Source organism: Gossypium hirsutum, chromosome D11 (assembly GCF_007990345.1).
Source record: "Gossypium hirsutum isolate 1008001.06 chromosome D11, Gossypium_hirsutum_v2.1, whole genome shotgun sequence".
Classification (NCBI taxonomy): domain Eukaryota; kingdom Viridiplantae; phylum Streptophyta; class Magnoliopsida; order Malvales; family Malvaceae; genus Gossypium; species Gossypium hirsutum.
The window spans coordinates 14411243-14425899 of record NC_053447.1 but is presented as its reverse complement, the minus strand read 5'-3'; the positions used below and the strand labels follow the sequence as shown (position 1 = coordinate 14425899).

The following is a 14657-nucleotide window of genomic DNA, read 5'->3' as shown; positions in this document are numbered from 1 at the left end:
CTGAAATTACGTATTTAAGCGAGCAACGGCAATTACATATGTGGTCATAATTGTTATTGACATTTAATTTGTCAATTAATTAAGTAATTAAGGGCTAGAGACTATAAGCAGATGTGATTCACACTTTTGGGCTTCAAAGTTCAATACATGCCAACCTTTCATCTCCAAGAACATAGTGATTTAAGTGTTCCAAGTTGACTTTGATTATTTATTGACACGTGTCCAACAGTGGACCGCCATACCGTAATTCGATCGACTTCTGTTATTGCGTTAATTTCCTTTAATGTAATTTCCGTATAACGTCTATTCTGGTTATTATTCTTATTTTCTGTGATGATTTTAAAGTTTTAATTTTGGAAGTCCTACCAACCAGTCGATATGTCCGAGTGGTTAAGGAGACAGACTTGAAATCTGTTGGGCACTGCCCGCGCAGGTTCGAACCCTGCTGTCGACGATCTTTTTATTTTTTTTCCCGCCATTTTCTACTATTTAAATATATAAAATCTTATCGACCTTTGATATTTGCACTATTTTTTTCTTAAATATAAGAAAATTTACACATGCAAAAATAAAATTAATCGTCAGGATAAGTTAAGATCCATTCCTTCAGTGGTAAGACCGGAGAACAAGTCAAAAACTATAAATTAGTATTACTAAATAAATTATAACACCTGTGATTATAAAAAAAAATCCATTTCAGACATATTTAAAGGCATATAAGGCTGAATGGTGACTCATAATAAACTTGATACAATTTATGAAGTTGGCCAAGTTTCTTTTACCTAATCTGTTAAAAGTCCTGCATTCATACTTAATCACTAGGATAAACTAATATGAACTCGAAATTTAATTCAGTTGGTGCTTTACATTTAGCAGTATTGATTAGTTACCAGATTATTATCGTCTTCATGAAGGAGAACAACAGAACAGTTCAAATTCAGAACATGTTGGTGCTAATGTACATTTTAGCTGTTTCTGGAGGTTCAAATGGAAGATGCTTAGAGCATGAGAAGCAAGCTCTTCTTAAGTTCAAGGAAGGACTTATTGACTATGGAAACCTTGCTTCATGGGCAATTGAAAAAGATTGCTGCAGGTGGAGAGGTGTTGAGTGTGACAATTGAGCCGGTCACATCATTCGGCTTTGATCTTCATCCCGTGTTCTCGCATGCCGACCATTTTGACTTTACTTGGACTCCCATGGACGGTGTAATAAGCTCTTTGTTGCTCGACTTGAGGCACTTGAGTCACTTGGATCTTAGCCGGAACCAGTTTACGAAAATTCCAGGCTTCGTTGGTTCACTCAAAGAGTTGGTGTACCTTAACCTATCAGGTAATAGTATAAGTGGAATTTTTCCTTACTAGCTGGGGAATCTCTCAAGATTGCTTTCTCTTGATGTAAGCAACAACAATGGTGATATGATTTCTGATAATCTCGAATGGCATTCTGGTCTTTCTTCTCTAAGAACCTTCAAACTGAGTCGAACTAATTTAACCATGGCCGTCAACTGGCTTCACTCGATTAAAGCCCATCCTTCTTTATCAAGCTTATATTTGCAGGATTGCCAATTCCCTGGAGTTGATCCTTCATCTCTGTCTCATATTAACTCTTCCAAGTCTCTTGCAGTTCTTCAGCTTATTGACAGTATTGTTCATCCTTCAACATTTCCTTTGTTGCTCAATATGAGTAATAAGCTGACTGCTCTTCATCTTTCCAAGAACCATTTGAATGGTATAATTCCAATTTCTTTTGCTCACATGGGTTCTTCATTGGGGAATCTCCGCAAATTAAGAACTTTATTGTTGAATGGGAACTATATAAATGAGCCCCTTCCTGTAATTCTTGAGAAACCGAGTGGTTGTGTCAAGGATTCCTTGCAGGTTTTGGATTTGAGTGTAAACCAAATCAAAGGGTCATTACCTGAAATTATTACAAGATTTTCATCATTGAAGGAACTGTGTCCTGACGATAACAAGTTGGATGGAGCATTGCCAGATAATGTTGGGAACTTGTCGTCCCTTGCTGTCTTGAATCTGGTAAGAAATAAACTCACAGGATCATTGCCTCAAAGTATTGGACTAATGTCCGGTCTCAAGGTTTTAGATGTTTCATCAAATTCTTTCAATGATTTCACTTCTGAAATCCACTTTTTGAAGCTATCCAAATTGAAGTTCCTCACTTTATCCTTCAACTCACTATCTTTGAACTTCAGTTCTGGTTGGATTCCTCCTTTTCAACTGAATACTATTAATTTGAGATGTGGTAAGTTAGGTCCATCATTCCCAGTTTGGCTTCAAACACAACGGAACTTCTCCCACCTCGATATCTCCAATTCAGAGATTTCAGACAACATTCCCAACTGGTTCTGGAGACTACCTTCCAACTTGCCGTTCTTAAATCTTTCCTTCAACAATCTAAGTGGGAAATTTCCAGATCTTCATGTAAGATTCAATTCCTTTCCTTCGGTGTCTTTAAGCTCGAACAAGTTTCATGGCTCTATCCCAAGATTTCTTTTCAACACAACAGTACTGAATCTTTCAAAGAACATGTTTTCAGGAACCCTGTCAACCTTTTGCTCATTTATTAATGACAATCTCAATCATGTCTATCTTTCAGACAATCAGCTATCAGGCAACCTTCCTGATTGTTGGATGAATTTCAAACAACTGGTCGTTCTCAACTTGGAAAGCAATAATTTATCCGGCGTAATACCAAGCTCTTTTGGCTCACTGCACAAACTTCAAACGTTACGATTGAGTAACAACAGTTTTTCCAGTGAACTACCTCCATCTTTGACAAATTGCAGGAGTTTGAAGCTATTAGACCTCGGTGAAAATCGATTTTCTGGAAATATCCTGGCATGTATGGGGGAAAACTTGTTGAGCTAGATTGTTTTGCGTCTAAGATCAAATGAATTCTCTGGTAGCATACCAACAACACTTTGCAAACTGAACCATCTGCAGTTATTGAATCTGTCTCTCAACCATTTATCAAGCACAATTCCAACTTGTTTACAAAATCTGACTGCAATGACCAGGAAAGGGAGTTCAAATGCAACCATAAAGTACACAATTTTATATTCCAACACCATTTGGGACGGTAATGGTGGCACCAGTGACCATTCTGCTGCAACTTACACTGGTTATGCATCAGTTGTTTGGAAAGTGGTAGTAGAGCAAGAATAAGGGAAAACTCTTGGATTACTGAAGGTCATCGATCTATCAAGCAATAACTTGAGTGGAGAAATTCCTGGAGAATTAACAAGTCTTGTGGAGTTGATTACATTTAAACCTGTCAAGAAACTTGTTGAGTGGTATCATCCCTAAGGAAGTTGGCCAATTGAGAGCACCGGAATCTCTTGATTTGTCCACAAACAGACTTTCTGGTGAAATCCCATTGAGCTTGGCTGATTGTTCCTTCCTGAGTTGCTTGAATCTATCAAATAACAACCTGTCTGGAAAAATCCCATTGAGCACTCAACTCCAAAGCTTTCTTGTTGAATCATATATGGGAAATGTTGGGCTTTGTGGACTTCCACTCAATGCCATATGCCGTGAAGACGAGAAACAGCAAGACGGGGGTGTTGAACACAGCAATCTAGATGACGAGAAATTGTACAAAGGCTCCGGATTTTACGTAAGTTTAATTATCGGTTTCACTCTAGGCTTTTGGGGACTTTGCTGGACCTTACTGTTCAACTGGCCTGGAAAACCTGCCAGTTTCCCATTTTTTGATAATATGGTGGACTGGCTCAGCTTGAAAATGGCATTGAGTAAGAAGCAAATTTTACATTCATGGTGTATAGCTTTGGACTTGGTTATACTATTATGTTTGTCTATAGGACACTCTTACATTTGCTTTGGGTTTTGTCCAGAAATGACATAAAAATGACGGGATTTGATCAAATTAATGACCAGATATTCAACAACCAAAAAGTGATAGTCAATGCAGTGGTTTTCTAGCAACGTATCAATTAACCAACAATGTTGCAACTGCCAACACCTCGAATAGATACAACAATGAAATCTAATCCATTCAAATAACAAAATTGTAAGAAAAACAAGCTAGTCACTAGAAAATTCAGTACTTAACAGGCGCAAGGATGTCAAGTTGAGAACCAAATTTCTCTTCAGCAGCCTTCTCAGCCTTCACCCTAAGCTTATTCAGCTCCTTCTTCCTCTCATATGCAACTTGAGCCCTCTCCTTCCTCTTCTTCTCAAGTTCCCTTATGGTATCGTAATGGTTCCATCCAACTTCGGATGACAAGCGACCCAACAGGCAGTACTTGTGACCCTTTAGAAGCCTCAAGACCCTAATCACATTTTCAAATATGGCAGAAAATACTTAGAAGATATCAGAGGATTAAATTACAATGAAAAAGTGGGAAACAGTAGTGGAACTTACTTAAGAGCATCAGGGATGACCATCCTTTTAACCTTATCATACGGGGAAGGAATACCCTCATAAGCTTTCAAACGAGCAAGGGCGGCCGCTCCACGCTTAGTCTTATGTGGTATCATTCTGCAAAAAATGGCATGAATCTAGTGTTTAAACTGCGTGAATCTAGGCAAACCCATTTTGCGAATGGGGTGGAATAGGTTAAGGGTAAAGAGGCGGAACTGACCCGCGAACGGTGCGCCAGAAGATCTTCGCGGGGGCACGGAAATGGATAGGACCATGAGAAGGCTTGGTGTTCATGCGTTTGCGGAGGAACCTCATGTACTTCATCTTCTGACGGACGAGTCCGCCCGACATGCAGATTTCCTCGCATCGGACAACGACGAGTTTCTGGCCGTTGAGCAACTCCTTCGCCACGATTGAAGCCAACCGTCCCAACATGTGGTGGCGGGCATCCACCACCACTCTCTTTGCGCATACCCCTGATCCCGACACCATTGTTCTTTTACCTTATTGGAGTTTCCCTTTCTAGCAATGAAGGACCCGCCGCTACATGAAGAAGAAATATAGCGATTCCTAACTAGGGTTTTTAGGGGGTCATGTGGTACGACAAGAGTGATGGACTTCTTTCTCATGGTCTTGTTTTTGGGCTTTGAGTTGTGGGCTGAAAGGAAGAAAAGAAAATGAACGACAAAATAATGGATTTTTTCCTGTGGTATAAGACTTAAAAACCCTTTACAGATCCAAAGACTTGAAATAACACACCTGTAAGATTCAATCCGCATCAATTTCATCTTTTTATATTTTAATCCTTAAAAGAAAAATATCTTTTTCTTACTCATAAAAATATAAAACAAGATAACAAAAATGCCTCAATCCACCATAGAAAAATAATACCATAAATGAAAGAGAAAGGGCAACTAAGAAATGGGATCAAAATTGCGAACTTCCCCCAAATAGTCAAAGTAGATGTTTTAAAACTTGGGCTTGGTGAGGTGGTTCAGTGTTTGGTTTGTTGGTGGTGAATTTGGATATAATACAATAAAACCCTGTCCTCAGCTCCTCCTCACCGACCCCACGGCCAATCAAATTATTTTGGATTGACCTCACCACCCAATTAAACTCTCTCACTCAGTTTATCTTAGCTTCGCTTTATTTTTGTAGTTTCCTGTATTATTCAACAAAACACAACGCCACTAGAGTTTAGTTTGATCAGCAACCCTCTGCTCTTCTTCTTCCTTAAACAAGCAAAACAAAAAAAAAAAATTATGGGTGGCGAAGGAAAGGTCTATACTTTGGCTGAGGTTTCTCAACACAACAATGCCAAAGACTGTTGGCTTATCATTGAGGGCAAGGTACATCTTTTTGTTGGTAAAATTTTCTTGGATGATCCACTCTGGGGTTGCCTTTATGTTTTTTGGTAAAAATTAGTTTCTTTTTTCTTTTGCTTTTTTTTTTGCCAAAGTTGGGTGTTTTAATTCATATCTGAAGTTGCATGTTTTGACTTTTGAGTGTTCTTGGATTTAGGGAACCCTATTGCCTTTTTTTTTTCTCCCTTGTCTGTTTGATTTTTGTTAATTTTGGTTCTGATCGTGAGAAAATTTTTAAATCCCAGTGGATGGATCTCTCTTTGAAAATGTAACTGAATCTTAAACAAATCTTCAGTGTCCTTGTTATTCCTGGACTGATAACTCAGATTCAATATAAATCAACTTTAGGATCAAAAGTCAAAAACAATCTTTTGGTTAGATCTTTACTTATGATCTTTTTGATCCTTGTAATTGCTAAAGTTGCATGCAAGTATAGGCCCTCTGCTTCTCAATTCCTTGGATTTTTTAATCATTAGTTTAATCTGGATTGATTGTGTAACCATTCATATTCTGCTTCATTGCCATTATATTTAGTTCCCCCCACCCCCCAAATCAACTATTTCTGATGAATTCTGCATGATGGGTTTTGCATAATGTATGCTACAACCCATCACCATTTGTCCGGTCCCAGGCTGAGCACAATACCAGTATTTTCTTCAAAGGTGTGTCTGGCTGGATGTGAGCCCAAGACCTCTTGCAAGTCACATAGGAGTCTTTCTTGCAAACACGGTACCATTTAATAATACTGGTATTGTGCACGAGAGACGGCCTGAGGCCAGTTGAATGGTGGTGGGTTGTTGTGATAATGTATTGGTAGCTTGTTATAAGTTTCATCAAGAGAGATGAGCTGTTATGTGTATTTGGTATCATATTCACTGTATTTTCATAGAGATTTAGAAATCAGTAATATTATCATCAGTTTAAAAAGAAGCGAGCAGAAAACGCCATGAGCATTAGTTTGGATTTCTCGAGTTACAAGAGGGTATGGAGTTGAAGCCTGTTTGAACTTGGCAGTAACGTGAAGCAGGATACAGTTTTAGCTATCAATCTAACCATTGATTTGATTGCTGAATCCTACTCTAGAGCTAACTATTTATTTCTTTTGATTTGGCTCCATTTTGATCTCCTAAAAATTCCTTATGTTTGAACAGGTATATGATGTGACTAAATTCTTGGAGGATCATCCTGGTGGTGATGAGGTCCTGTTGTCTGCAACAGGTTACAAATCTCACAAATTTTCTACTTGTTTCGTATAATCCAATGTGGGAATTACAGTAGAAGATGGAGAAAAGTGGTAATAAGATCGGTTTAATGTTTGGCCTGGCAGGGAAAGATGCAAGTGATGATTTTGAGGATGTTGGTCATAGTAGCAGTGCTCGGGCAATGATGGATGAGTTTTACGTGGGTGACGTCGATACATCAACTATCCCAACTAAGACCAAGTACACCCCTCCCAAGCAGCCTCACTATGAGCAGGACAAGACCTCGGACTTTGTTATAAAGCTTCTCCAATTCCTCGTTCCCCTGCTGATCTTGGGATTGGCCTTCGGAGTCCGCTTCTATACCAAATCACCTGCTTAAGCATCAAGACCACAACCCAGAATGGAAAAACTTCTCAATATTATTATTATGTTAGTTTAAACGTTTGTTTGGAACTGTTACATATTGAGGGATGGTTCGAAATACTATATTTACTCGTTCTGTTTATTGACCAGTTCCCGGTGCCCCATTTTCAATGTAATATCTAAACTTGTCCTCTATGGCATGTACCCAGTAAAACTACCCTTTCTTTCTGGTTTGGTAATCTTCAAAATCTGTCTCTTTAAAAGCAGTAATGTTCTGTTCTTCAGTTTAGTCCATTGGTTTATGAGCTAAATCCAGGTTAAATACTAGTTGTGGACGTCTAAAAGTATCCAAAATTTAACCAAATGTTGCATGAAATTGCTATCCAAGATGAGGAACAAAATTCACGAAAATGGAAGACCCTAAAAAGCTTATGCACTTATGCATAAATATCAATCACCTTAGATCTTTAAATTATTTGTAGTTTGAGATTTTTGAACATGTTTTTATATTAAAATGTGTAGTTACTTTCAAGGGTTAATTTGTATTTGAATTTGACAGATTTTTGTGCCAGGTCTCAGTCTTTTCTAGGTGAGAAAAATAAAAGCAGTAATTTCCTCTTTTAACCGCCATTGTCTATATCTGGTCTGGAAAGTAGGTTGTGCAGTCAGGGTTGATGCCATACCATACACTGAATGCGACAAAATATTCCCTTAGAGCACCACGCATCTTTATCGGTTCATCTCAAATTCTCAATCATGCTGTACAAACAAACAAGCTGTCAAGTTGCTTAGTAACTAGAATTTTCATTTCTCCTAAGACCCTTCATTGATTTCATCACCATTTTGGTTTTATTACTCACCATTCTGCCACTATAAGAACAAATAAGAGCTTGCAGTGTATTATTCCCTCTTCCTTCCCCATTTTTGTTTTTCTTTTTGCTTTTACAAGTACTTAAATTTTTTATTTTTTTTTGGCTAATGAAGAACCAAATATGAGAGCCACAGAAGCCGAGGAAGGTCTGTTGAAGTTGGTGCATCCAGGAAGGTATGTGAAGATTCACTATGAACCCATTATTGCTTCAGAAGTGTTGAAGAGGAACCCCAGACACAGCGTGACACGACCGGACGTGTTTGAGTATCCATGGATCGTGGTCAGACCGGAGTCTGTGTTGAAACTGGGGAGAGTTTTTTACATTGTTCCTAACCTTACAATCTATAAACTGATAAAAGAGAAAGGATATACCGTCCAACCTTCCTTGCAGCAAAAGAAATCACCCAAAAGTTATGTTCAGCGGCAACTTCTCGAACAAAGCTCACCAAGCAAATCTTCTGCTGGAACAACTCCAAAGCACGAAGATTATTGCCAATCAAATTGGCAACAATTTCAAGCCACTGGCTTGGAAGAGTCAAGGCTCCAGGAGCAAGCTTGTGGTGAGAGAATCAATGGACCTTCAAAGTTAGAGTCCCTTGCTGATATGATAACCAAGCACCAGAGCACTTACAAAGAGTTTATACAGATGTCAGACACAGATTCTCCATCAAAAACCGAATCCACGGGTGAAAAAGAGTGCCATGCTCATGGGTTTTGCAGTAACAAAAAAGAAGCTTCGGAACAAGATCAAGCTCTAGGGGATCAATGTGAGAAACATATTACCATTTTGAGAACTTGCTTGAGGAAACATGACAGTGCCCGGAAGTTGCTTCATTTGAAAGTTTCCTTTTACTTGTCTCCCGATAATGAGGAAAGGAAAAGAAAAGTTGCAGAATCTGAAGGTTTTATTACTTGTTGAACTTAGTAAATCAATGGATTTCTCCGAAAGTAAAAAAAATAAATAAATAAATAAAGCCCCAAAATCTTTAAACAATGTAGCTTGATTTGCACTTTGATTATGATAATTTGCTCATTTTCTTTCCCCGTGTGTTTATTCAATGATATAAAATAACAAAGCTGCTGAAAACTACTAGATTTGCCAATGACTTTGGAACAACAAAGCCCCCACTCTTGACTCTTGGTAACTCAAAGCATCACAATCATATACAATGTGGCCAAAAGAAGGAAAAAGAAGAGGTTAAAAAGCATTAACATACAAGGTTGCCAAAATCATGGCCTTAACAAATACAGGCATGTCATTTTAATTACCTAATCAGTGCTTGCACATGTCCTCTCAATCACCTTAGAATCCGTTCTGTAGGATTGCCTTGAGGGTGAACTTGATCCTCTCGAAGAACTATGTCCAAATAAGCTTAGTCCACCTATCTTCTTCGTGAAGGAACTCATAAATTTACGAGAACTAGACTTAGCCATATCTCTCTTCATACAAACGTGTTCTTTCTCTAGATCGTTTAATCTCATCCGCATCCGAGCCAGCTCAAGTTTTAGCTCCCGGTTTTCTCGCCTCAAAGATGCATAGTTGTCTTTCGGAGACATTGCTGCACTGAGTGCACTGCTGCTGATCCGCCATGATTGGTGATTTACCGGCTTGCGGTCATCATCGGCATAAGAGCAGCACAAAGCATTTCTCAGCCTTAATTGCTCGAAGTAAAGAACTTGGACTATCGATTGGAGGGGAAGTCGTTCGTTTTGTGCAGCATGTGCTCCGGCTTCTTGTGAGAGCTTTTGGAAATCAATCAACTTGCAGAGCTTCTTCTTGTCTGCATCTGGTAAACCCTGATGAGCCTGAAACATGCATTTGTTAGAAAGTTTATCAAGATAATCCCAGTAACTTATTACATGTCAGCTTGAAACAAAAGCAAACAGACGAGATGTTAAAAATGAAGATATCAGCATACATACTTTCAGGTAAATATCAATGGCTCGATATAGCCCGTCATGGATAGTACGAGCATGTGTAGGTAAAGTCTCTGCAATCGCCATGAACTTTGCAAGCTTGAGGTTTGCATCAGGAGCAATTTCAGCAAGGTAATTATCCACCAACTTCGAAACTTTAAATAATGCACCTTGTGATGGTGAATGAGGACTATCCGATTCGAAAACAGATGCATCATCCATATCATCTTCACTATCATCTTGCTGAGAAAAATTTACCAATATTCTTTGAACTGTATCAACGTCGAATAAGGTGTCACCTGCATGCCGAAAAGATGGGATCAAAAGGTCGTCAAGAGTTGCAATATCCAACTGGGAACCGATCCTCCGCTCTAGATCAAGCCTACAAGCGATACTGCAATCAAGCATCACTGCACTTCTAAGAAGTCCAAAAAGGAAAGTGATGGGAACTGCAAGTTTCTCAACAGGTAAAAGGCTGACAATCGTCTCAACCACGAGGCGTTCATGGTCAGTTGAAAGCAAATCAATTTTCGTGTGGCCAGAGGGATTCCACAAACTGGATTTCTTAGTCAGTTCCTTCTGAGCATAATTTACAAGCGACGCGCCAATACTCTCGGGACGAACACCGCGACATTTCATCGCTGTCATGACTCTTTGATACAAATCAATACGAATAACAGAAAGATCTTCTATCCACCAGTCTCCATCACATTTGGCTTGCCTGTTCATATGAAGTCTCCCTGAACTACTGTATTCTAAACGGGAGAAGCTCGATGCTATTTGCTCGGCACAAGCCTTTGAAGCTATTGCATCAATGCAACGGCTAACAATTTTCAGCTCATCTGCAAGAGGAAGTAAGTTTTCACATTGTTGTAAAACTTCAACACACATCTCCAGGTTCTTGCAAACAATACTTTCGAGATACTCTTCAGCTCGTGAGCCGAGATTATCCTTTGAAAACTCCTCAGTCATTTCAAGGTAATCAGAAACACAACAAAGCTGAGCCACATTTGAAGATGTAATTTCAAAGTTAATGCCATAACAAAATTTAGCAGCCAACTCGAATGTCTCAGCACCGCCAGGTAAATTCAGTAGCTCCACTCTCGAGATATCAGAATCTCTATGTTCTGCAACTAGCTTCCTGATTCGCCCGCTTCGAGAAACAAGAGGAAACTGCATATAACAACAACAATCATCAGCATGAGAATATCCTAATTCCTATGTCCTAACATTAATCTGCACAGGTAAAAGTGTGCTATTTTACTTCAATGGCAACCATATTAGTTTTCCAAATCTTTCCACCCTGCAATGATGCTTACTCAGTTAAGCAAGTCCATATTCAGCTATATGAACTAGTACTCCCATTGAAACAACCATGAAAAAGAGTTTCAGATCTATTCAAGGCTAAGTACATTTTTCCCTAATGCTTTAGTTGCACTGTTGGAAGAATTAAAGTGCTTAGCCAATTATAGAGTCCATTTAAATCTAATCAAAATATATGAACAAATTTCAACAGTAAATCACCAAAATTACCTTGTGTAGAGCAAAAGTCCCTCCATTTACTTCTATTGTGATGTCACTTTTAACATCCCGAAAGATCCTACAATAACAGAAGCACCACTTTGAATATGCAGGAAAAAAACAGGAAGAGATAATCTAGGAATATTCATATGTAGCTTTTCACACATACAAATCCATCATCATAGTCCCCCAAAGAAAAGAATGAACATAAATAGCTGGAAGATAAAATAACATACTAATTATTTATATAAAAACAAGCAGAGCAAAGATTCTGAGTGGCTGAGTATGACACTTCAATCAAATGGATGATCTGGGATACAATTTTTTTTTCTCAATAATTCAAAGCATAAAATAGACAAAATAAGTGAAAAAGAAAAACCATTTACATAAAAAGCAACAAAAAAGCCTGTTCTTTCAGAAAAGACTGAAACTTGAAGCCAACTACAACATCAAAGAAATTTTAGAAAAAAGAGTCCCTTTGCATCACTACAGCAAAGAGTAGCAGAGTAGCAAAGTGAGGAAAAAGAAGAGTTGCAGTAGTTAAACAAGGTGGCTGCCTAGCTATCTATGTAAAAAGATCAAAGCTTCGAAAGAAAAAACACATTAAACAAACCATGAAACTACTCAATAACAGTTCGACAATGATAGAATCAAACTTGTATACCATTCATTGCAACGCTGCCTGGAACTCTTTGCCAAAGACAGCTGGTGATGCTGCTGCTTGTCCATTGACAGAGACACTGAGTAAACCCAGAAGAGAAAAAGAAAATAAAGAAGAAAAACCCTGAGAAATAGAGAACAGAGAGAGAGAAAGAGAAGAAGAGAAAAGTGTGGGGTAAATTGAGAGAGACAAAGACAGAGTCCCAGTTGTAGATTGTATCTCGTTGCTTAACTACTTTGGCCATTTTTGTCAAACTGCTGATCTTCAAACCATAGATTGCTATTGTCCAAACCAATGGGGCCTCTTTGGTGGGTCATCTTTTTGCACCCCTCCCCTATTAATCTTAACAAGTTTTTTGGATTGTTCAAATCTACTGATATTACCGTTTTTGCTTGATTCTTTGGTTTGTTGCTTTGATGATTTTTTTTAAAGCAAAATCCAAAATAAAAAGGTGTTTTTGTATACTAATTTTTGTTTTTGTTGGATTAAAAAGTCAAAAACCTCTCTCTCTCGTTAGAAAATATGAACAAAGATGAGATAAAAGCGGGATGAAAGGAGGAGTTGTGACCTTCGGACATCTTTTTGATTTTTTTTGCATGCTTTTGTTTTGCTTTGCTTTCTTCTTTGTCGTCAAAAGCGTAAAATACAGTTAACATGCCTCTTCTTTTCTCTGCCTTTTCCCATCCCATATTTTAGCTAGTATACTATATTTTGGATATTTGCATTTTCACCCCATCTTGTTATGAGAATTTCATTATACCCCACTCTTTTCTGTTGTATTAGGATCGCTTAATTAGTACACTGTAACCCTGGGTTTTAATCTTTGGCATTTCAAATATAAAGAGTTCCAAATTTATAGTTTTTATCGGCTTGCAATATTTTATAAGAGCCAAATTTGTAATTAGGATTGGATTGGGATATTTGTAGATAATTAATTTGTTTTTCTACAAATTTGAATATTGTGTATTCAGATCGACAATACATTCCAAGCGAATGAAAATGTTAACTTTTGGATCACCATTATTTGAAAATACTTTAATTTTGTACATAATGGATACATATTTCAATATTAAATATTCTTTTGTAAGATAAAACCCTATCAGCAACGCGACTAACACGACTCAAATCCAGACCAGATCTAGGGCAATGAACACCCTGATTATCAGGCCAACACACGGGGTTTCAATATTAAATATCTTAATCCGCTTAGTTTTGCAAATAATAGATTCATATTCAAATACTTTAAGCTATTATCCACTTTTCTTTTTAAAATTGTTATTTAAAAAAAGTTTATATGTAAAAAAAACCCCTTAAAAATTGTATAAAAAAAATTCAATTAAGCTCTTATCTTAAATTCACACTCAATTAAGTCCCTATTGTTAATAAAAAATTAATTAAACTCTTTCGTTAACGATTTTCATCATGATCATATTGACCGTTAAAAAAACTAACAGACCAATCAGATGGTGAGATGTGTCAGCTTCTAATTTAATCTAATATTTTTTTATAAAAATTATTGAAAAAATCAAAAAAAAATTATAAAAATCATTATAAAAATTTAAAATATTTAAAAAATAATTAAAATTGATATAAACTTGTAAAAATTATAAAAAAATTTAATAAAAACTTATAAATATTATTAAAAATCTAACAAATTTTAATAAATTATGAAATTAATAAAACATATTTAAAATAAAAAAGTAAAAAAATTCTTAACAACTATAAAAAATCATAAAAATATTAAAATTGATATAAAGTTATAATAATTATTAAAAATATCATGAAAACATAAATTGGACTGAATTAGTAGATTGGACCAATTAGATCAAAACCGACAAGGGTAACAATCCAAAGAAAACCATTAGATTGGTTGACTTGGAAGCCGAGCGGTTAAACTAATTCTTTTTATTTTAATATTGTATTCAATTAAATTGGATGATCAATCGAATTGGTAAACTGGTGTCCCAATCATTTCGACCATCAGTCCAATTTTGAAAACCTTGGTAAGAATAGTTCATACTTTCATGTGCTAATAGTTGAATAATGAAATTTTATAAAATCAATAGAAACAAATTCAAAATTAAGTATTTTTGGTATAGTTAGACCGATGGTCAAGCCGGTCAGGTCACTAGTTTACCAGTTCAACCGGACAGTCTAGTTTAATAAAATAAAGCATTAAAAGAAATTGGTTCAACTGCACGGCTCTTACGGCAACCAATCTAATGGCTTTCTCTAGATTGGTACCCTTGTCGATTTCAATCTAACTAGTCCAACTGACTTGTCTGGTCCAATTCAAATTTTTATAAATTTTTTAAGTTTATATCAATTTAATATTTTTAATAATTTTTATGATTTT

At 36.9% G+C, this 14657-nt stretch overlaps 4 protein-coding genes and 1 non-coding gene across 6 annotated transcripts; 3 read left to right on the top strand and 2 right to left on the bottom strand.

The window, feature by feature from the left end:
* The first annotated feature begins 372 nt into the window (after positions 1–372).
* TRNAS-UGA (transfer RNA serine (anticodon UGA)) lies at positions 373–454 on the top strand. Its single transcript has one exon. It is a non-coding gene; the product is annotated as a tRNA-Ser (tRNA).
* A 596-nt stretch (positions 455–1050) lies between these two features.
* Positions 1051–3883, top strand: LOC107912570 (receptor-like protein EIX2). The gene is made up of 4 exons (XM_041104229.1): positions 1051–1311; positions 1363–2856; positions 2962–3165; positions 3326–3883. The coding sequence occupies exons 1-4, from the start codon at positions 1051–1053 to the stop codon at positions 3881–3883; spliced, it is 2517 nt and encodes an 838-aa protein (XP_040960163.1).
* Positions 3884–3934: 51 nt separating this feature from the next.
* LOC107912571 (60S ribosomal protein L13a-4) lies at positions 3935–5096 on the bottom strand. Its single transcript, XM_016840809.2, has 3 exons — positions 4623–5096; positions 4403–4519; positions 3935–4310 (listed from the first exon to the last, which is right to left on the bottom strand). The coding sequence occupies exons 1-3, from the start codon at positions 4892–4894 to the stop codon at positions 4079–4081; spliced, it is 621 nt and encodes a 206-aa protein (XP_016696298.1). The 5' UTR covers positions 4895–5096; the 3' UTR covers positions 3935–4078.
* Positions 5097–5317: 221 nt separating this feature from the next.
* On the top strand, positions 5318–7570 carry LOC107912573 (cytochrome b5). The gene is made up of 3 exons (XM_016840812.2): positions 5318–5751; positions 6918–6984; positions 7094–7570. Exons 1-3 carry the CDS (start codon positions 5665–5667, stop codon positions 7345–7347), a joined length of 408 nt encoding a protein of 135 aa, XP_016696301.1. The 5' UTR covers positions 5318–5664; the 3' UTR covers positions 7348–7570.
* Positions 7571–8961: 1391 nt separating this feature from the next.
* On the bottom strand, positions 8962–12875 carry LOC107912572 (BTB/POZ domain-containing protein At5g48800). Of its 2 annotated transcripts, XM_016840811.2 has the most exons (5): positions 12305–12875; positions 11653–11719; positions 10126–11292; positions 9472–10008; positions 8962–9098 (listed from the first exon to the last, which is right to left on the bottom strand). In XM_016840811.2, the coding sequence occupies exons 1-4, from the start codon at positions 12367–12369 to the stop codon at positions 9472–9474; spliced, it is 1836 nt and encodes a 611-aa protein (XP_016696300.1). In that variant the 5' UTR covers positions 12370–12875; the 3' UTR covers positions 8962–9098. The 2 variants fall into 2 exon arrangements, with proteins under 2 accessions (XP_016696300.1, XP_040962123.1); XM_041106189.1 differs by lacking the exon at positions 8962–9098 and having other exon boundaries at positions 9306–10008; positions 12305–12873.
* Between the last annotated feature and the right edge of the window lie 1782 nt (positions 12876–14657).